Raw genomic sequence first — 21,161 nt, forward strand, 5'->3', positions numbered from 1 at the left:
AAATATCGTTACCAAGAAATGAGGTATTTCCTGTAACATCTATAATCTTAGGCCAGATAATGAAAATAATTTGCGCAGGTTTTTTTCAATTCACTAGTCAGGAAATGATTTCCTTTCTCTCAAAGCAATCCCAGCCCCCCCCCCCCCCCCGCCCCCGCCCCACCTCCTCAGTGCAGACTGGGTTACACGGTGCCATTACTTTATTGTTTACAATCTCCTCGAGAGAAAGTGCCGATGCAGGATATGGCGTTCCATGCTCCTGAACAGGCTGACTGGGTGAAACATAGTGGATTTGTACTCCTCGATCTCTGCTGGCTCCCTGTTCTCCCTGTTTGGGATAAAGAGGCGCGGCGTTCTGGCTGTAAGATAAAGACGACCCGCTGTGTACGCACACACGTGCGCGTTATTGGTCTTAGATATTATACAGCACCTCAGTTTTGCTAGGTTTGGTGGCATTTTATCCATGTTCTAAAGACTCACAAACTAGAAAATCATGGCTCTCGTCAGTCTTGAGCAGACACTGGTGTAGCTGAGAGAATGGGCATAGCCTGTTGTCGTGGCAAAGTGAGGGCTTGGGAGGCATTCCCACCCGCAGCTCCCTTACCCTTTAGTCTGCATGTGGCCGTGGACGGTTCACATGGTGCTCTCAGCCCTGGTGTGCAGGCAAGTGTGTGCATGCTCTGTGTGTGCTGATTGTTCCTGCTTATTCTCTTACTCTGAGTTCCATTTACTTGGCTAACCCGTACTTTTCCCAATGTTCTTTGTCTTTTTTAGTATTCTTTGAAACTGGAAAAAGGAGATTATACAATTCGACTCCAGATCCGTCATGAGCAGATCAGTGATTTGGAACGTCTTAAAGATCTTCCATTTATTGTTTCTCATAGGTTGTCTAATACCTTGAGCTTAGATATTCATGAAAATCATAGCCTTGCACTTCTAGGAAAGAAGAAATCAAGTAATTTGACATTACCACCCAAATACAATCAACCATTCTTTGTTACTTCCTTACCCGATGACAAGTAAGTGGCAGCGTTGCTTACAGTTAATGTCTGTCCTAAATACTGTACTGTTTTTATGTGAGTTCATTACATTGGGCTAAATTTACAGTATATTGTCACATACTATTTTAGACTAAGATGATTTCTCCCTTTGATTTTTGAAATCTGAGCTACGGGAATTATTTCAGATTACAGTTGTTTTGATGGTTTACTCCAATTACCTTTGTGAGACTTTTTCTTTAGTTCCTTTTTTTTCTCTTTTAAACTTTTGTATTAGAATACCTAAAGGGGCAGGACCTGGATGCTACCTTGCAGGATCCTTAACGTTATCAAAGACTGAACTTGGAAAGAAAGCTGTAAGTATCCATTTTTTTTAATACTGAAATTACCTATTCCAAAATTTCCATTTCTTTGAAAGATGGGAATTAATCCCACACTTTAGAATGGGTAAAAGAGAAAAAAGAGAAGGTCTCCTTGGTGGGGGGTGGGGGGGGGAATTGGTAGTTTTTTTCCCAAATTACTGGAAAAGTCAATTAATACTTGATTATATTTTAAAATACTTAGTATTCTTTTTCCTAAGCCTAAGTACTCAGGTTCAGAACTGACCCTACGTTGCATGGCTAATACACTTGAATTTCCTGTGACTCATGTAGGTTAAACTTGGCTTAAGTGAATGGGACGTTTAAAATTAGAACATTTTATATGATCTTAACCAACATAATATTGTGGATCTAGAAATAAGTCACATCTTCTAGGGTTACTTTGAGAAAACAGAATGATTATTTCTAATGAACAGTATTTTTTTTTCACTAGTACACACCTTTCTTTCTTGGAATTTTGCGTAATTGTGTAGATAATTACAAGATACTTCTTTTGGCATTGCCTTTATAGTTTCAAAATTATGTTATTAAAGACATACTTCTGGTTGTTACATTTTAGAGATAAATGTTACAATTTGATAGGTACCTGTTTTAACTTTTCCATCTGTTTTCATTACAAATTTATTATCTATATGGGTCTGTCACCTTCTGTCATCATGTTAGCTCAGTGCCAGTGAAAGTTGTCATTCTTACAGTTTTGCTTTTCTCCCTAGCATTAGTTCTTTAATAGTAGCCTACCACCTGACACTGGAGTCTATAAATGCCGTTACCAAAATGAATAGATCTCATGCATCTTAACAAGTATACTTAAACTTCTTGCCACTGTTGAACCAAAGGTCACTTATCACTGTCACAGAAGCATAATTCAGGAATTTTGTGCTTTGAAAAACTCATTTGCCCTGATATTTCTTGAGTCTCATTTCAGTGGATACTGCAGTTGACCCATGAACAACACAGGTTTGAACTGCACGGGTCAAATTCTCTGTGGGTGTTTTGTTTTGTTACGTTGCTAAATACAGTTCAATCCTGTAGACGTATTTTCTCTTCCTTATGATTTTCCCAGTAACATTTTCTTTTCTCCAGCTTACGTTAATGTAAGAATATACACAAAATGATATGTTACTTGTTTCTGTTATCATTAAGGCTTCCAGTCAACAGGAGGCTGTTCGTAGTTAAGTTCTGGGGGGAGTCAGAAGTTATACAAGGGTTTTTGACTGGTGGGGGGTTGGTGCCGCCAGCCCCCTGTCGTTCAAGGGTCAACTGTACTTTTTCATGTATACACTTGAGTGTCATTTGAAGAGAATCAGTAGTCACTGACATTGGAATTCATAGATGCAGAAGTCCTAGCGCAGTCTTTTCTTGTGGGCCTCGCTTCCTGGACAGCAGGGCTGTTTCCACTGTGGGGCTCCCCAGATGGGGAGACTGGGATGCTCACCCAGATAACTCTTCTCAGACATCTGCTTCCTTGGAAAACCATTGTTATTAAAAATGCACTTTTAGCAGTTCAGAGAGATATAGTACTTCCTGGCTACATCCTTTCAGAGGCAGTTGTGAAATTAAATGATAAAAGTGTGGGATTAACTGTATTTACTACTTACGAGGTAATTACTTGAGGGGTCGATGGTTCTGAAAGAGAGCAAAAACCTAAAGGTGCAGAGTTCATACACTCGTAGCACATTGTTTATACTCTTACCTCCCTAGTCGCGTTGCTCGCCGGTGTGGTAGTTGGGAAGGTGACTGCTGTTACACTTCTGCCTTTCATGGTCACCTTGAATGAGGATGCCTGGGCGTGTGTGATTGTGATGTCCTTGAAATCAGACTCTGGACCGTCCACTAAATTTAATGTTTTTCAAGAGTGTTTTGATAACTAATGGATTTTGCTGTCCTCAATTTTTTGAATACAGAGTTGAAAAACATTTGCCCTTAGGAGTAACGTATTGGAGTGCGTTTTTATTAAAATGAGAGTGGCAGTGTTGCTTTCTTGAAAAGCCTGCCTTTGTGATCGTAGACCTGACCCTTCTAAGCACTGTGACACATGCAGGTGAGACGTAAACCGGAAGACAATTAGACCGAGGTGGTGTCTCCATCCTGTGTAGACTGTGCATGTTTTCTTACAGAATGTCGTTCTAACTCCCAGGGGCAGTCTGCAGCAAAACGACAAGGAAAATTTAAAAAGGTACTGATTGTCAGTTCTTAAAAAAGATGTCTTAAAGCCTTATTTGCGTATTAATTAAACTTTTTTTCTGTCACTACTGTAATCTTTTTTTAAAAAAAATCTGTCCCTTAGTTTCCTTTCTTTAAGTTCTGCGGCGTAGTGCTTTTAGCTTATCAGTGTTGACATACTACTTTCCTGAAGTTTTCTTTCCTGCCATCAGTTGCTGGAAGACCCCTGTTTTATATGTGTGTAGAAAAAAAATTAGTGCTATTCATTTCTGAACTACAGATATGATACCAAATGGTCATATTTGAAATTTGCATATCTAAAGTCCTACAGAGAAATGAATATAATTGTTTTTTGTAGTTATATAAGGCAAAACAATTATTTTTAAAGTCTAAAAACATTCTTAGATTTGATCATTAAAATATTAAGGTATTTGAAAAAAAAAAAAGTGTATTCCCTGCTCTGGTGTCGTCTTAGTTCTGGAAGAACAGACACAGAGCAGTGGGCAGGAGGAATGGAAATATGGACCATCAACCCAAAATTAAAACTTATGCTAAGAGCACGAGCAGGTTTAAGATCATAACTCGTGTGTGACTGATCGACTTCCCTGCAACTCATTAGACAATGTCTGATTGACTGCTGGAGCCAAATTGAACTCAAAAAAGGCAGAATTCAACTTGGGGTGTACTTAGAGAAAGGGATGTAGGTATTCAGTGAGCTCTCTGATGAAGACCTACTGGCCTCAGTCAGCATTTTCATGATTTCTCATGTTCAGGCAGGAAGCATTGCACAGAGAATTTGTATTTTAAGATATAAACAAAAGATAACACTGTTTCTTAATTCATAGTGATGTGAAACGGAATCACCATTTTAGAACAGGTACAATTCTTTCATTTAAAAAGACTTATGAAATGTATATGTTATTATGCAATGGTAAACACTTTGTCCAAACAAAACGCCCCACTGGGAATCATCTTTCCGGATAGAGGACTATCTACTTCACTGTAGACCAGTATTTCTAGCTGAGATCTTGACCCATCTGTGGGCCATGTACATTCATTTAATGACGTAGCCAGCTTCAAAATGAAAACAGAATAAAGTAAGAAGTGCCGTTCATCAGACTCCTAAAATGAGTTTCTTTTTATCTATAGATTGTTTATCTTTGGGTCGTCCTGAAAATGGCTTGAGAGCCACTACTTCAAAAAATGAGAAAAAGGTCTTCTAGAAGCCCATTAAAAATAGAAGGTGCTTATCACAGAGGCATAGCTGGGATTTTTTTCTACTGTATATTTTGGTTGCTCTTCTGGGAGTTTTGGTGGATTTTGTTTGGATTCGGTTGTGTAAGGAAGCCATTAAATGAGTAAGAAGGTTATTATTATTTGGTTAGGAAAGCTTTATATAAAGGATGTGGCAGCTAGAGTTGCCTCTTCCCATTTCTCCCTGTCTTCAGGGCAAATACGTGTGAAGCTCTTATTTTAAAAATAATCATTATTATAGTTTTATAGTCCCATTACCAAAAAGATGTATATGTTAATTTATTGCCTGAACAAAATACCAGCTAGCTTTTGGTGCATAGCCCTCAGTGTTGTATAGTTCCTCTGTATTTCAGTGACTTTTGATTTGAAAATCTAGGTTACCTTTTTTAAGTTCATTGTCATATGAAAGAATATGGTTACTTTCAACAGATGATAAATAAGATTCAAATATGATACTAATTTTAAAATAGCTAGTTTGTGTGAAGGCATTAAAGTTTTGAGTTTAGCCATTAATAATCTAAGAAGAAAATTATAATTTTTGAACCAAAATTTAAATGGCAGTTATGTTGCCCAAAGAATAATTATCGGTTTTGCAGGTCGATTGGACTTTCTAAAGGAAATGGTTCATTTCAGACACTGTCAAAGTACTTGGTGAATAGCTGAAATGGATGCTTTTTTTAAAAAAAATTGTTAAGTATCAACTATAGAGAACTTCAGCATTTCTGCTCTGAAGATTCATCTTGCCTACCTTTTTAAATCATAATCAAGATTTCTCAAGATTTAATGGCACAAAATGATTTCTATTAAACTGACCCTGTACTAAGTCCTTGAGAAGTGAGTTAAAAAAATATTGACAAAAAGAACAAGTGAACATGAGAAAACAAAAAATAACTCAATTTTTCTGTTGATTAGGAATTAAAACTGCCATGTTCATAATTTTTAGTAATAAATTACTGTCCCAAAATATTTTATAGGATTTTATTAACACTTAAAATAGCTAATTTGACATATTTAATATTTAATAATTAAAATGCTGATCACAAAAGCTTGATTTCCCCCCACTTCAAGGTCATTCATCATAAATTCTCCGTCTCGTGCTTTTACTGATAGTTTATGGTTGCCATGGTACCCCATTTCTTCCTATTTATAGATCTTTGTTAGAGTTCGTTGTTAATCATACATTAAGTTAATGGGTTGCTAATTTTAAATTCAACTCTGTTTTCTCTCTTCTGTACTAAAATGTAATAGCAAATGCCTTACCTTTGAGCTTCAGAGGAGGAATTGCCTCACAGCAGAGACTCCTTCCCATCCTGACAGTTGCCCCTGTCCCTAATCAGGCAAGGAAGAGGGGATCTAAGGGAGGCTCACGTTAGAGTAGAGTCAACACGGCCAACAAGGTTGCCTCCTGCAGGCAAGTGTCCACATTCTAGTGCAGTGGGTTCCAAAGAGAATAGGACTGTAGTCAGAGGGTCAGCGTTCGAGGCTGTCTCTGCCCCTTAACTCTTCAGTGGATTGTCTGTGCTGCACGGATGACACTGAGTGATCCTTTCCCAGAAGAACCTGATGGTTAATTAGCAACTCAGATTTTGCAGATGCTTGAACTCGGCTTTGCCTGGGCAGTGCCCGCTTAGGAAGGCGACCTCAGGAGGAGGGGGGAAGGATGGGTAGCAGGGTCCTGAGGAGCTGGCCCAAGCAGAACCCCTGCTTCTTTTCCCCTGTCTCACTCTGCACACGCGACCTTGGCTCGCCAGTGCTGGCTCCCGGCCTCCGAGCGGGGCCCTGAGATGGCTGCAGGTGGATGTGTGTGGTTCCGTCCTCCCAGTGGTCCTAGCGGGCTTCAGACGGGTCCTGTCGAAGTGTGGCTCCCGTTTGACGTCGGAATGCTGTCAGAACTGCAGCAGTAGTTGCTTATAAAATTTAATTGTGAGAATTGCTAACGTGGGGATATCCGTGTTGTATTTACACCTGAAAATCCTATTTGGGGGAACGTGGGGGCTTGCAATACTATTTTGACTTAACCCGTGTAAAGTTTTTTTCTGAGATTACTGTGATTAGGGGAGTAAAAGTCTTCTTGATAACATAATTTTTTTCAGTTTTAGAAACTTTGTTAATTAAAACAAATAAAAGGTTTGAATTTAGCAGCGTTTTTAATATAAACCTGAAGATAGAGTTGGAGAAGTTGACCTAAAAAATAATGACTTAATTAAGGGCACCTGGTTATTGTGCCAGAAACAGATTAGCCAGTGTAATATGGGGTTTGATTTCCCAGATAATGCATTAGTTTCCATCAGTAAAGACTTCTGTGCTTTCATAGAATAGAGGGAAATAGATGTAATTAGAATTACATTTCTCTGCTCTCTTCCAAGCGAAGCTTCTCGAACCGTCTGTCTGTGCCTGTTTACTTCCCACTCTGTCTGCATCTCTCCCAGGCAGCCCTTATCCCCCGCTGTCCATGGAAACAGCTACTCTCTTGTCATCTCTTGCCATGGTAGCAGCCACTGCTGCCATTTGGTTCTTCAGGGTTCTGTGGCAGGCCCCGCCCCAGCTACAGGCCCTGGTTGACCACTCCTCTCTGCCCGCTTGTCCTCACAGCCCCTCTGGGGCCCGTCTCCCTCACTCCCAAGCATCTTTGAAACCGTAGAATGCTTTGGATCAAGGCCTGGGCTTCCTCTTCCCCTCCCTCAGCCCTGCTCAGTCTTATTTGTCCCCAACTTGCAACCCCATCAACACCACTGTCAGTTCTGCATCATGGATTTCTAATCCGTCCGCTTCTTCCTCTTCTACAGCCTCTTCTTCACATCAGGGCGGTGCTGGGAATTCTAGCTTTGCTCCCTAACTTGTCTCCCTCCTTCTTGACTTCGGCCATCTATCATCCATTCTCCAAATAGTATGAAGAGCTATTAAAAACAAACCAACATTTTTCATCTGTGTCCGATCCAAAGTCATTAAACAAAGAGCAGAAAGAAGTCTTTAATCATGCCACTGCCTTGCCTACAGCTGTCCTGTAGGCTTCCTCTTGCATTTAGAATAAAATCTGTATTTTTGTGCCATATTCCATCAGCCCCACTTACTGTGGTTGCTGCCCATTTGCTCTTGCCGTGTCCACAAGCTCGGGTTTTTATACGTCCTCCTCTTCTGTCTTCAGACTCTTCTCCCTCTCCTCGTTTGGGTCGGTTAGGTTCATTGAGGCTCTTCCATTTAGGTCATGTGGGTTGACTTAGATGGGGTAGTCCCTATTCCAGCACCACTGTGTCTGTGCTGTTCCCCCATGGTACTGAGCAGCTGCTGTCTGTCCCTGCATTCTGTTTCATTTTCTTCCTATCATGTGGGATTAGCTGAAACTACTCATTACTTGTATGTTGTCTGTCTTGCCCCACTGGGATGTGTTCCCCAAGGGCAAGGAAGGGCCTTGTCTGCTTTGTTCTTCACCTTGTAGAGCCTCACAGGGCCTCAATAAGTCCTGTCGATTGAATGAAAAAGAAATTTTTCTTTAAATTTTCTTAGAAAAGAGGGTCTTTTTTAAAGTTCTAAGTTATTTCCTTCCCTTCTCAGGTATAAGATGTGAAAGGTCAGTAGACTTTCATAATTAGTACTTTCTGTAATTAGTCTGTTAGGTAAAACTAAGAATACAAAAACACTCAAATGGAGGAAAGTTTGTTCTTACCTCCTTTATTTTTTTAAAGATTTTTAAGTAATCTGTGCACCCAGCATGGGGCTCGAACTCACAACCCCAAGATCAAGAGTTGCATGCTCCACAGACTGAACCAACCAAGTGTCCTTTACCTCCTTTATTTTAGAGGAGATTTAGAAGCAACAGTACTTTAAAGTTTGAGAGAAAATTCCTTTGGTCACAGATTGGATTTTGTTTTTGAGTTTTTTTGAGGGAGGGAGAGAGAGCAAGTGGGGAAAGGGCAAGGGGTGGGGGAGAGAATCCCAAGCAGGCTCCACACTGAGCACAGAGCCCAACGTGGGGTGCAGTCCCACGAACCGTGAGATCATGACCTAAGCCGAAACCAAGAGTTGTGATGCTTAACCAACTGAGCCACCCAGGAGCCCCACAGATTGGAAATGTTTATGTATTGTGGCCCTTAGGATCTGGAATATAATGTAGTACAACTCAGTGCAGCCTGTGTTATGTGATATTCAGGTACTGAAGATGATTGTAATTATGTAAAATGAAGCATGTTAATCTGAGACTCTTTCCACATTCATAGGATGTGATCCCTGTTCATTACTACCTAATATCTCCGCCAACAAAGACTAAGAATGGCGGCAAAGATAAAGAAAAAGAGTCAGAAAAAGAGAAAGACTTGAAAGAAGAGTTTACTGAAGCATTACGAGATCTTAAAATTCAGTGGATGACAAAGTAAGTTTTTAATGGATTTTGATCCTCTGTTTACTTATTTTTCCGGTTACGACAGTGTCACGTACAGGTTCATAGGCCATATGCAGGAATGTTAACAGTGGGTGGAAGGGTTAGACGTGCTTTTATTATAATCACTTAATTTTGATTTGCTCTCAGAAGAGAATTTTATTAGGATGTGTGAAGAAAATAAAAATCACTTTTTTGCCTACTCTCCAGGGGTGGTTGTTGTCCTATCATTATTTTCTCTGTATTTACACACGTAGCAGTATGAATGATGTTGTGTCCTAGTTTTCCAGTGACTGTTTGATGATGAGCATTTCTTGGGTCATTTGATAGTCCTTTAAAATACCATTTTTAATGACCACGTAGGAGGTGGTCCTGTTGATGAAATGTAACCTACTTAAATACTCTATTTGGCATGTACTTTGGCATATACATTTATAGCTTTTCTCCATAATGCTGTGCCAGACATTTTTATACATACAGTGTTTTAAAATAATCCATTAAGAGCATCTGGGTGTCTCAGTCAGCTAAGCGTCCAACTTCAGCTCAGGTCATGATCTCATAGTTCATGGGATTGAGCCCCAGGTTGGGCTATGCGCTGACAGCATGGAGCCTGCTTAGGATTACTCTCTCACCGTCTCTCTCTCCCTCTCTGCCCTTCCCCAAAATCAAGAGTCAGACGCTTAACCCACTGAGCCACCCAGGTGACCCTGGATCATTCTTAAAGGTCATAGGTCATAGGTGCAGAGCCATATTCCCCAAAGTGTCTCCTCTGTCAGCGCAATTGTGATGTGGAGCTCTAACTCACAAACTGCAAGATCATGACCTGAGCCAGAATCAAGAATCGGACGCTTAATTAACTGAGCCACCCAGGCGCCCCTCTTATTGAACTCTTAATTGAAATAATTTTCAATTTGATTTGCTTCTCTGGGGTTTTTTATATTTGTTTTTTATTTATTTTTGTTTTTTATTTATACTTCCGGCAAATAATGATAATCCTTGTCAGTGATTACATTTCGGATTGATGCCTTCCTTATGTTATGGATTGGGACTTCAAAATAATGTTAAATAATAGAGAAGACAAATTGTTTTCTTTTTAAAAGAAATGTTTCTCTCTTTCTTATATACATAGGCTGGATTCTAGTGACATTTATAATGAATTGAAAGAAACATATCCTAATTATCTTCCTCTGTACGTTGCAAGACTTCATCAGTTGGATGCTGAAAAGGTTGGACATGTTCAATCTTAATAGGAGTATTTTAATTGTAACATGAGATACAGTTTGTATGTTTAGTGAAAATGCAGTTTTCTATTTGTTTTGTGCTTCTGCCAAATGAAAACATGTTTCCTCAAATTGAATGTTGTATTGACTATTTTCTTGAAGGTAATTACAGAACGTACTCATTCCTGTGAGGTCAGCCTAAGACTCCCGCTCACAGTTTTCATCAGTGGGAGGAGGAATAGATAAAGATATCCTAAGGATCACTTTTCTGACATTCACCTCAGGAGCAGTGGTCCTGGCCTGCTGCAGATCTAAACACTGTCAGCAAAAGAATTCCTGCTTTTCATGAACTTTGCTCATTTTTTTTTTATTTTTTTTTATTTTTTCAACGTTTATTTATTTTTTGGGGACAGAGAGAGACAGAGCATGAACGGGGGAGGGGCAGAGAGAGAGGGAGACACAGAATCGGAAACAGGCTCCAGGCTCTGAGCCATCAGCCCAGAGCCTGACGCGGGGCTCAAACTCACGGACCACGAGGACCACGAGATCGTGACCTGGCTGAAGTCGGACGTGTAACCGACTGCGCCACCCAGGCGCCCCTGAACTTTGCTCATTTTTAAAATTGGCCATAGTTCCAAGCTATCTTAACATGGACCAGCTCTCGCTGGTAATGATGGCCGGTAGGAAGGTGCTCGTGGCCAATCAGAAATTGTCAAGGGTGCAGAGTGAACTTGAAGGTGTTGAAGGGAGACCTCTGAGACTAGCAAAAGAGAAGACCGCTGAGAGCACCTGGAGCACCATGGCGACCGTATAGTTAGACTGTTGGGTACATTCTCGTTTATTCTCACCTTCATGGTTTTAGTAATAAGTTAGGAAGAATTTGTTCATCAGCCCGTTTGTTTTTTTGGGGGGTCTTTTTGGGTTTGTTTTGTTTTGTTCTGTTTTACTTCTCTTTCCGTGTGGTGTGCGGCTAGAGTAACATAGCAGGTCATGTTTCTCAGAGGCCCAGAAAAGGAGTTGCCTGGGTAGAAAGCTGTTTACATTTCTATGACCACCTTTTACCTCCCTTATTTGCACCATTTAACATCAGTGAGGAATGTGAATGAGGTCTTTTCTAGAGATGCTGACACTGCAGCCCCCACACTATGAGGCAGCACACACCCCCTGCTGCCAGCAGAGGGCTCGGCCCCTGACTCTGGAGCCGCCACCCTTGCATTTGAGACGGAAGTGAAGGGACTTGGATGGACTCGCTGACACCATTTCTTTTCTGATTTCTTCTTTTTCTTCCTCCCTAGGAACGAATGAAAAGACTTAATGAAATTGTTGAGGCTGCAAATGCTGTCATTTCTCACATAGACCAGACGGCCCTCGCAGTTTATATTGCGATGAAGACTGACCCCAGGCCCGATGCAGCTACTATAAAAAAGTACCTAACCAGTAAATAATCTTTCTTGCATCTCATTTCTTAGTTACTTTTTAAAATTATGGAGAATATTCTTTTCTGAGAATTGTTGTGTCCCTAGAATTATCAGTATTTGAATATCCACCCGTAGATAGTTTGTAAGAATTCTTTCCAGTTGTTGGAGATTTAAGCAAAAGAAAAGGACTTTGCCTTCTCTACCTTTTGGTGCTGCTGGTCTGGAGAGATTTGAGTAGCTGTGACCTAGCGGTCCTCCCATTTGGGAATCGGTGTGAATGTGACATGTGCAGAGGCAAACACCTAACACCCTGCAAAATCAGTTTCTAAACTGCTTATTGACCAATATTGTGAAAAGCCCAGGTTTAGTATGTAATGCCTGGTAACCCAAATAGAAATAAAGTTAGATTGAAACCATCACAGCCACTTGAGTTAGGAACCGGCTTTAGAGTATTCTGTGCGGTAAAGGGAAAGGGAGGTTTAGCTTTAATAAAACCCAGTGCGAGGCACCGCTCTGTGGTGGGTGAGCATGTGGCCCCCATGTGTTGTGTGAGGGTCCCTCAGCCTCACCTCTGCCTTCCCTGAACTCTCTTGTACCACTTTCCTCTCTGTCACTTTGGTTCATGTTCACCCGAGGGTCATTACCTGCAAGGGGAGAAACACCGCCTCCTCTTACAGCTGTTGTAACGAATGAACCAGAAGTGTTGAGTCCGCCCAGGAAGTGCTGCGATTCTTCTTCAGGATTCCGTCTGCTGGGCAGAATCCTTCTTTCTACATGAAGTTCCTGATTCTGAACTGCCGGAACTCTTGGCATTATGCTACGTTCTAAATTGCTAGAACTGTTGGCAGTACTAATGCTGTAGCTCTTACGAATGTTACAGTTTTTAAGCAGAATAAGATTTATTCAGGTTAGGTTGTTGGCATTGTGCGCACCCTTTCCCACCTTCTAAGGGAACAGTCTCAAAGGGTGCTGTTTTGTCCATTTCTGAAGTGCCAGGTATGTACAGGGAAATCTTTGGGGTATGTTAAATACGTGACCTTATTTAAACTTAATCTTCTAAAAGACATACCAAGTAGGAGTGTTTTTACCCCGTACCTGCAGAAGAGCAGACAGGCTCAGAGACTGCGTGGCCAGCCTCGGGTGCCGGAGCCGGAAGTGGGAGAGCCGATCACACCTGCTCTGCCCTGGCCTGGGCCCCTTCATGTCTTGATAAGCAGCCCCTTGCATTCCCACTCGTCGTGAGAAGATTCCCACGCCACTGACCTTTGTCTCTCGGCCCGACCCCTCCCCTCCATCTCCTTCATAACTGCCGTCTGCTGACAAGCCCCTTGTCCTGGTCCTCAGGCATCCACATCTCAGCCCACAGCCATATCCCAATGTCTTCTGTCCCCGTGGGGCCCCTGGCTTCTCGCTGGAGTAGTCTACACTGCACCCTACTACCTGAATTCCACTCCATGTTAACCCTCTTTCAGGAGTAGTCTGGGCCTGATCACCTGTGAGAAGCTCATTGCCAGAGACAGTGGCCCCTTTGAGGCTGCCTTGACCTCACTGCAGTATCTGTTATCAGCTGCCCCCATCCTTCCTACCATCTGTTGTTTCTTAGTTTGGGAAAATAGTATCTCTTCAGATTTGTGTGTGTAGGAAATAACGTGTGGGCTCATTTTGAAATTTCAGTGAATATTAAGGTCCGTTTATCCCTGCTCATACTTTGGCCTGTCTTTCCTAAATCTTACTGTCCATGGAGGAAGCTCTTAATTCGCAGTTAAAGTGAGCTCACAAGACCCAGAGTAGTTGTGTTTTCAATCTTGTTAGTCCCTTTTTTCTCACAGTTTTTATCTCAGGTGCTGACTCCAGTAACTGTCAAAAAGTAACAGTCTGATAGGATCCTGGCTTTAAAGATTGTAGCTGTAGTGACTTTCACACCTGCTGGGATAAAACTAGAAAGGAGGCGTCAGACGTGAAAATTAAGAGAAGCTGGTTAGTCTTTGGCAACCTTAGATCGGTTTGTCCACGCTTATAATTAAGGTATTTGCCATGGCCCCCTTGCTTTGGCCAAACCACGATGGGCTCAGACATGCCATGCTGAGCAGAGGGCCTCGTCCAGGCCTGGGGGCTCCTTGTTCTGGGGCGAGGGCCTCAGGAGCGGGCCGCATTTCTTCCATTTCTTGTAGCAGCAGCCGGCAAGCAGGAGCAGCAGCCCAGCATTCATTTCTCATTTCCATGCAAAACTGTTTTTACTGTGGTCACTCATGTGTCAGAAATTGCGATAGCCATTTTGTGATCTTAAAAATGATACGAGCTTTTCGCAGGTGATCCGGTATCAAGTTTCAGTTAAACTTAATCTATTTAGGCCATTAAAGTATCTGATTGAAGCTCTTCCTAAAATATGGCTATCGCCACTTTGATCGGTACCTAACTAGATTTGATTCAAAGATGTTTGTGGAGCAGACACTGCAGTAAAGCACCACTGCGAGGAACGTGAAAAAATGAACAGGACGCTCTTAGAAAGCGTGCGCTCTGATACAGAAGATGCAGTTGCTAGGTGGGGTAAGATTGACAGTTACAATGAATACTTTAAAGTGTGAAAGCCCATGGGAAGCAGAGCTGACTTCCTTTTGAGTGGAGAAAGCCTCGTGGATGAAAGTACGTAGTCAGTTCTAAATTAGATGAGGGTGGGGAATGAATATTCTAGATATGTGGGATTCAGGTTACTGGATCAGAAAACACTGAAATAGGGGTCTTGTGGGTAACTTAATCCAGGCCTGGCAAGTACAGCACACCTGTGCCACCCCTGAAATTCTGCCTCCTTCCAGCCCTTCCCGGGGCAGCTGGGTCCAGCCAGGACTGCTGTGAACGATCAAACCTGCCTTGCCGATCCACTTCTGTTCCAAGGCCCCCTTTCTCCGGCACAAGACGGGGACGGTGATTGTGTCCCACTGCTCGGCTGCTGTAAAAGCATAAATGCGGTGCTGGTGGCAAGACATTTCAGACGGCGGCTGGCCGGGCACCCGGTAGAGGAGAAGCTGCGTCCGTGCCCTACAGCTCCTAGGTCTTTTTGTTCCTGAGTCCGGAGTAACCAAGCAGTTCCCAGGCGCATTTCCACAGAGAGAGTGAAAGTTGGTTCTTTTAAGCTTTGCAACTCTTGGCTGAAAGTCTTAGGCACCTTTTTTGGCAAAGTTTTATCTATTTTGCAGATGTATTAAGGAGGGTGACTTTGTTGGGTTGTAACAGGTTGTTTTGGCTTCTTATCTTAATTGTCTTTCACGCTATAATTCCTGTTGATTTTAGAGTGCCTGCAGATTTCATATGTTGCACATTTCACTCCGGGTCCTTCAGAATCATTCTCACTCTTACACAGTTTGTTCACCGGTGTCTGAGTGCCTCGGGGACACGCGCCCAGCGCTTGTAATCCTCATTGCCCTCACACGTGCGGGACATGAGTTGGACAAAATGCCCAGATCAGCAAGTATCCTAAAGACTCACACTGTCCCCTGGAGTGTAGGTTGTTACTGTATTTCATTCAGCGATGATTTATTGAGTTTCTGGTCTCTGCCAAGCATTGTCTGGGCACTTGAAATACATCAGAAGGACACGGCTCCCGCCCTGCAGCAGGACCGTGTTACCATCGCGACTAAGAGCAGGCTGTCCAGAAGTAGCTTCAGGTTCTGCGTCTGTTACTGCCTAACTGTAGGACCTTGAACAGATCTCTGTGCCTCAGCTTCCTCCTTGGCGAAATGGGGATGATTACTAACTAGTATCTTACTCATAGAATTATTCTGACTGCAGATGAGTTCTGTATATAAAAGTGCACGTCCAGGGTAAGCGTCATATAGTGTTTGCTCTGTTTATAAATGAAAGTCTACTTCTGAAAGAACTTGTGTGTGTACAGAAATCTGTAATGATTGCTATTTATAAGAAATCTATAGAAGAGTTCCTTAGCTGACAGAACTTAGAACTGAACTGTCCTTCATTTCTGTTGGTTTATGGCCTCTGTTTCAGCCAGATACAGCTGTCGTGACTCAATCTGTATGTGTAATGCAGTGGCTCATTTGATGTTTGTTAGAAATAAGGACTTTTATTTGATGGATAATGCAGATGTAAATACACGGCTGTACAATATCTCTGCGTTGTAAATCTGAGGCAGAGAACGCATGAATTCAGTTTCAGATAAGTCTGTACTTTTAAAAAATGATTTACTGATCTGTGAGTTATTTTTTGGTTTGGAACACAGTGATATGGACAAACAAAAATCTACCCTCGTGGATGCCCTTTGTAGAAAAGGATGTGCCCTAGCTGACCACCTGCTTCACGCACAAGATCAAGATGGGGCCGTTTCAGGTGATACGGAAGGAAGAGAGGAGGAAGGAGAGAGCACTCTGGATTCTCTGACGGAAACATTTTGGGAAACTACAAAATGGACTGATCTTTTTGACAATAAGGTAACCTGTCTGCCTCTTGTTTGGGCGCAGTTCTTGGGGGTTGCTTCACAAACCTTTCTTGGGCCCCATTGCCTCCTCTTTGCTGTTCCTCAGCTGCCTGGCCAGAAGAGGAAGACAATACATGGAATGTGGCTAAGCTGGGCTCTGAAGAAGACTCTGTGTTTAGTGAGACCTCATTTGTCTTGCCTGTTTTAAACCATTCTACCATTCTCTTCTCTGTCTGCATAGCAGCCTTTTGGTGGAGGCAGTTACTTAACGAAGCTATAATTAAGAGCACCTCGAGGTCGTGTTTGTGCCTTCCCGCATCTGTCTATGTGCTGATTTGTCGAGGGTGGAGGGGGGTTGCTGGTTACTTTACATGTCATTTTTCTCAAAACCTCTTTGACTTTTAAATAATTATCACCTGGATTTATAGCTCATCAGCTTTAAAATCCAGTTCAGAAAAAGTCACATTGATGAACTTTTTGGATGTGGGTTATAAAAACATTTTAAATCTCTTTTAGCCCTCTAGTAGAGTTCTCACGGTAGGGATTATATAACTCCCAAGTTGCTGTCAGTCTTCCTTTCTTCTGGAGATAAAAATAAACTAAATGAAATCAGTGGAAATCTCCTGACCCAGCACAAGCCCTTGTTTGTGTTTTACTAGACAGATGTTTGTTTTCTAGATGCACTGTGATCATGTGTAGTACAGACCTCTGAGATAGGAGAAAAGTTTTCACCACAGCACAGTCGTGCTCCTGCCGCGGAAACGGAGTCCTAGGCAGGAAACTGCAGGAGCCAGTGCCACAGCAGAGCTTGAGAATTTGGATCTGAAATCAGGCCCTGGAGTGCAAATCCCACTTCTTCCATTTTTATCTGTGTGACCCTCGGCCAGTTTCTGAAACCTGCTGAATGAGTACTCAGTACACGGAAGGGCCTCCGTGATACTTGCTCTTATTCCGAACACACACCTGTTGCACATCTGCTCCCCACCCAGTGCTGTGCTTGCTGCTGGAAAAATATAAGAGCCTGGTGGATAAAAACTTGACGAGCCTCGTAATAAAAACCATTACGAATAATCCAGTATCTCCGTATCTGCCGCAGTACTGCTGTATCAGGGGCCAGGCACTGTATTACCTGTCTGTTTAGCACCTTTGTAAAGGTTGAACACCTTGCTTGGCTCTAGAACACAAATAAATGTGATAGGATTGCTTTCTTTGAGGTCATTCTCCATATTCTGAAGGTGGACACCAAAAACGTAAATAAATGGTTACAGGTATATTTGACAGATGCAGTAATTAAAGGCACCAACGTATACACAAGGAATTGACAGCGTAAGAACGTGTTTGTATAATAGAACACTTTTTTTTTTTTTTTTTTTTTTACTTTTATCCCCTTTTGCAGTTTTGGTAATTTATAACGAGATTTCATAGTTCTGTACTTCCCTCCTTACTCGCGTTTTTGTGATCACTTCTGTCAGCTCCCCTTTGCATAAAGAGGTGTTTTGGTATGGATGCCAAGAACTAGTGATTCATCAGAGCTTCATTTTTTTCCCCAACACAAGTTACCTGTTTTGTGGCATATTTAACTTTTATTCTTTCAAAACATTTTTGAAATTTGCTTGATGGAAAATGTTCATTTTAAAAGCTACACTTCTGTTAAGGCCTTCATCTTTTCCTTATTGAAGCTATAAGCCATACAGTGTAAATATTTCATAGATAAGCTTTATCTTGTTTTACCTTATAGGTTTTAACATTTGCATACAAGCATGCATTAGTAAATAAAATGTATGGGAGAGGCCTTAAATTTGCAACTAAACTTGTGGAAGAAAAACCAACAAAAGAAAACTGGAAAAATTGTATTCAAGTAAGTGATATAAAATCGTCACTGTTGTGTCCCCTCCATATTGCATAGTGACAAGATAGAGCCTTATGGTAGTGATTTAGCGATACTGACTTTATCATGACAGATTGCTACTCCAATTAATGTAACGCGAACTATAAAATGAAAGCATGAGAGACCGCCAATAAGCTATTTAAGTTTTTTAAACTTTTCTCATTAAATTTTAATTTTTTTTTAATGTTTATTCATTTTTGAGAGACAGAACGTGAGCAGGGGACGGGCAGAGAGAGAGGGAGACATAGAATCTGAAGCAGGCTCCAGGCTCTGAGTTGTCAGCACAGAGCCTGATGAGGGGCTCGAACTCCCAGACCTCGAGATCATGACCTGAGCTGAAGTTGAATGCTTACCTGACTGAGCCACCCAGGGGCCCCATTATTATTAAATTTTTAAAACTCCTGTCCAGAAAGGACAGAAGGGCTGTACTTAGCCTCAGATGTTTACAACGTAGGCAAAGTGCATTATGAATTTTAGATGTATAGTCAGAAGACAGTTTTCTTTATGAAGAAAACAAACAGAATTGCTTTTCAGTACATGCTGGCTCAGTTCTAAAATGGTTGAATTTTTAGAGTTTATATTTGAATATTCTTCATTGCAAGTGATAGGCCATTTTGTGATTTTACCACATTCTGTATTATATGCAGAGAAATTATGTGGTTGATATTAGAAACAGGAGGTAAGAAATGCTGTTCTTTCTGTACAAGCTAATTGTCAAGTATAAAGTTTACTGAATTCCAGAGAAATCACTGTAGCCTCATCCTGTCTCTGGGCCTGGTTTGTTCCTGAAGGATATATGGGGTTGGGCAGCTTGGTCATGCCAAATGTGGCCAAGGCTCTGGTCTCCGTACCCGAGGTATTCTTTGAATGTAAAACTAATCAGTAGGTTCCTAGGGAAATTTTTTATAATTAGAGGAAACTATAGGTTATCTTTACTCTTAGACCTTTTTCTGGCATACCTTCACCAGTCCCAATTGTAAGACATTTTAACTCAGTTCTTCAGATGTTTGAATAGGTTAAGAGAAGTCTTTCTGCAACTCACCATGAGGTGTGTAGTGTGATTCTTATCACATCAACTATAATTTGTGAGCTCTCACATCCGTAAAGCCCGTGACTCACCCAGACATTGACACCAGGGGGTGTTTCATAACTTGTGTCCCCTCCACTCTGTTCCTGTACTGCCCGCCCTCCACACTGCTGCTGGGAAAGATGGCTTTTGACACCTCCTGGTGAAGTCCCGGCGCATGTAGGATAAAATCCAGGCTCCTCCCCGTGGCCCATAAGGCCCATGTGATGTGGCTCCTGCCTTCCTCCCCAGCCACATCTCATCACACTTCCCTGGAATGGCTCTGGTCCCATCTCGAGAGCCGCCTCTGCCTGGCCGAAGCAGCCTCGGCCCTTCCCACCGTGGGACCCAGCTCGTCCAGCTGTGTGGAGAGCTCTTTCCCCGACTGGCAGAGTAGGTCTCTTCGTCAGGTTTCCTCTTAAATGTCATCTCCCCGGAGATCCCACTCGTGACCATCTCACTTCCCAGCCCCTCTGTTATGTCACCATTGTATACCTGACATGTACCTCTTAATTATGGACTCGCTTATTCATCTGCTCATGGATTTGCTTTGGCACTCTTTGGTTTTCCTGAACAGAACAGAACTTTCCTGAAAGTGAGAAGTGAGTTTGTTCAGTGCTGTTTTCCCGAGGTCTAGAACAGTGTTTGACTTCCAGTCAGACAGAGAATGAAAGGCAGCTAGGTTGGTAGGAAGGAAGGGAACAAGTATGTCAGGATTGAAGAAAGAAAGACAGGCTAGTAGAAAGACAGGAAAGAAGGAAGGTTGGGCGGGATGGTCATAATCACCCGTTTAGGTTGGTTGGTAGTAAAATGAGTAGGTTAGTTGATGGTAAGGAAGAACAATTGGTAGGAAGGGTGGTGGGTGGTTGGGTTGGGATGGAAGGAAAGTTCTATGTGCTACTTTATTATCATTAAATATTTAATGCAGAATTTACCCTGTATATTGAGCTTGAAAAATCTGTTCTTTAATAATAAATTTTTGTGTTCTGTTCTAGCTGATGAAGTTACTTGGATGGACCCATTGTGCATCTTTTACTGAAAACTGGCTTCCCATCATGTATCCTCCTGATTATTGTGTATTCTAAAATAGGAACCAAGACTTCAAATTTTAAAAAAGAAAGTTTTATAGTGAATGGATATAAAAACAAATTTGTGGCATTTTTAGTCTAATGCATGTTTTCATCCGCTATCAAATACTGATTATTAAAATGATGTGTATTTATCAGAGAATTTGCTGGCGTGTGGCTTAATACATGTAAATCTAGACCTCTGACATCATGGTGTTTTTTTAATGCCTCACATGGCTGGCACCGGGCTGTGCCCTGACTGCCAGCACCAAGGACTTTCGGTTGGGTTGCAGATATCACTTGCATGATAGGTTTTGAACAGTGACTTTTAACTGCAAACCTGTAAAATTCTATTTTTTATTTTATAAACGAACAGGGTTTTAACATGCTCAACTTTAATTTTTTTCAATTGTATGAAGGCCTTAAAAAGCTACATTAAGCGTAGCTAAAATTATTTATTGGACTAAAAAAATAGCAGAACTTCATTTCCAGATTTTTTTTTCTTTTTTTCTTCTTTTTCTTTTTCTTTTTTTTTTTTCTTTTGGTAAAGGTTTACATTTGATTAAGGGGGAAAAAACCGGCACAAATGAGTGTGTGGCAATTGCTGGAGCATAACTGCTTCTCACTAAATCAGTCTTCATCTTGGAGTTATTTCGGGTCAGTCATTTTTAACATCCTTTTGACATGCAGAGAGCATCAGAATGAACTAATAATACATGTATAAGTGCCAGACTGCTAAATCTTTATCAGGTATTGTAAAGATACACATATGGTATGTTTGTTAAAGTTGAAATAATGTAAACACGTGAATACATGTGCAAAACCAAGATCACAGTATATATACCATATGCATTCTGATACCTTGATTTTTTTTATAAATAATAAAAGTGAATATTGAAGCTTCTTAAA

General features: G+C 41.5%; 1 protein-coding gene and 1 long non-coding RNA gene across 10 annotated transcripts in view; one reads left to right on the top strand and one right to left on the bottom strand.

The window, feature by feature from the left end:
* Positions 1-21,161, top strand: part of TPP2 (tripeptidyl peptidase 2) — a 68,086-nt gene extending 46,925 nt beyond the window's left edge. For 2 of the 9 annotated variants that reach the window (XM_023252982.2, XM_023253017.2), the window contains 10 exons: positions 775-1,019; positions 1,276-1,354; positions 3,516-3,554; positions 9,010-9,161; positions 10,297-10,393; positions 11,683-11,813; positions 16,037-16,244; positions 16,338-16,409; positions 17,970-18,089; positions 20,181-21,161. In XM_023252982.2, the coding sequence (XP_023108750.1) occupies positions 775-1,019; positions 1,276-1,354; positions 3,516-3,554; positions 9,010-9,161; positions 10,297-10,393; positions 11,683-11,813; positions 16,037-16,244; positions 16,338-16,409; positions 17,970-18,089; positions 20,181-20,270 (1,233 nt within the window). In that variant the 3' untranslated portion in view covers positions 20,271-21,161. Of the gene's footprint in view, positions 1-774; positions 1,020-1,275; positions 1,355-3,495; positions 3,555-4,690; positions 4,731-9,009; positions 9,162-10,296; positions 10,394-11,682; positions 11,825-16,036; positions 16,245-16,337; positions 16,410-17,969; positions 18,090-20,180 lie in introns of those variants that run through there. The other 7 variants (XM_023252993.2, XM_023252997.2, XM_023252986.2 and 4 more) reach the window with 7 other exon arrangements.
* LOC111560175 lies at positions 11,482-12,885 on the bottom strand. The gene is made up of 2 exons (XR_002741854.2): positions 12,450-12,885; positions 11,482-11,678 (listed from the first exon to the last, which is right to left on the bottom strand). It is a non-coding gene; the product is annotated as an uncharacterized LOC111560175 (long non-coding RNA).

This window comes from Felis catus, chromosome A1, assembly GCF_018350175.1.
Source record: "Felis catus isolate Fca126 chromosome A1, F.catus_Fca126_mat1.0, whole genome shotgun sequence".
In the NCBI taxonomy this organism is placed as follows: Eukaryota; Metazoa; Chordata; class Mammalia; order Carnivora; family Felidae; genus Felis; species Felis catus.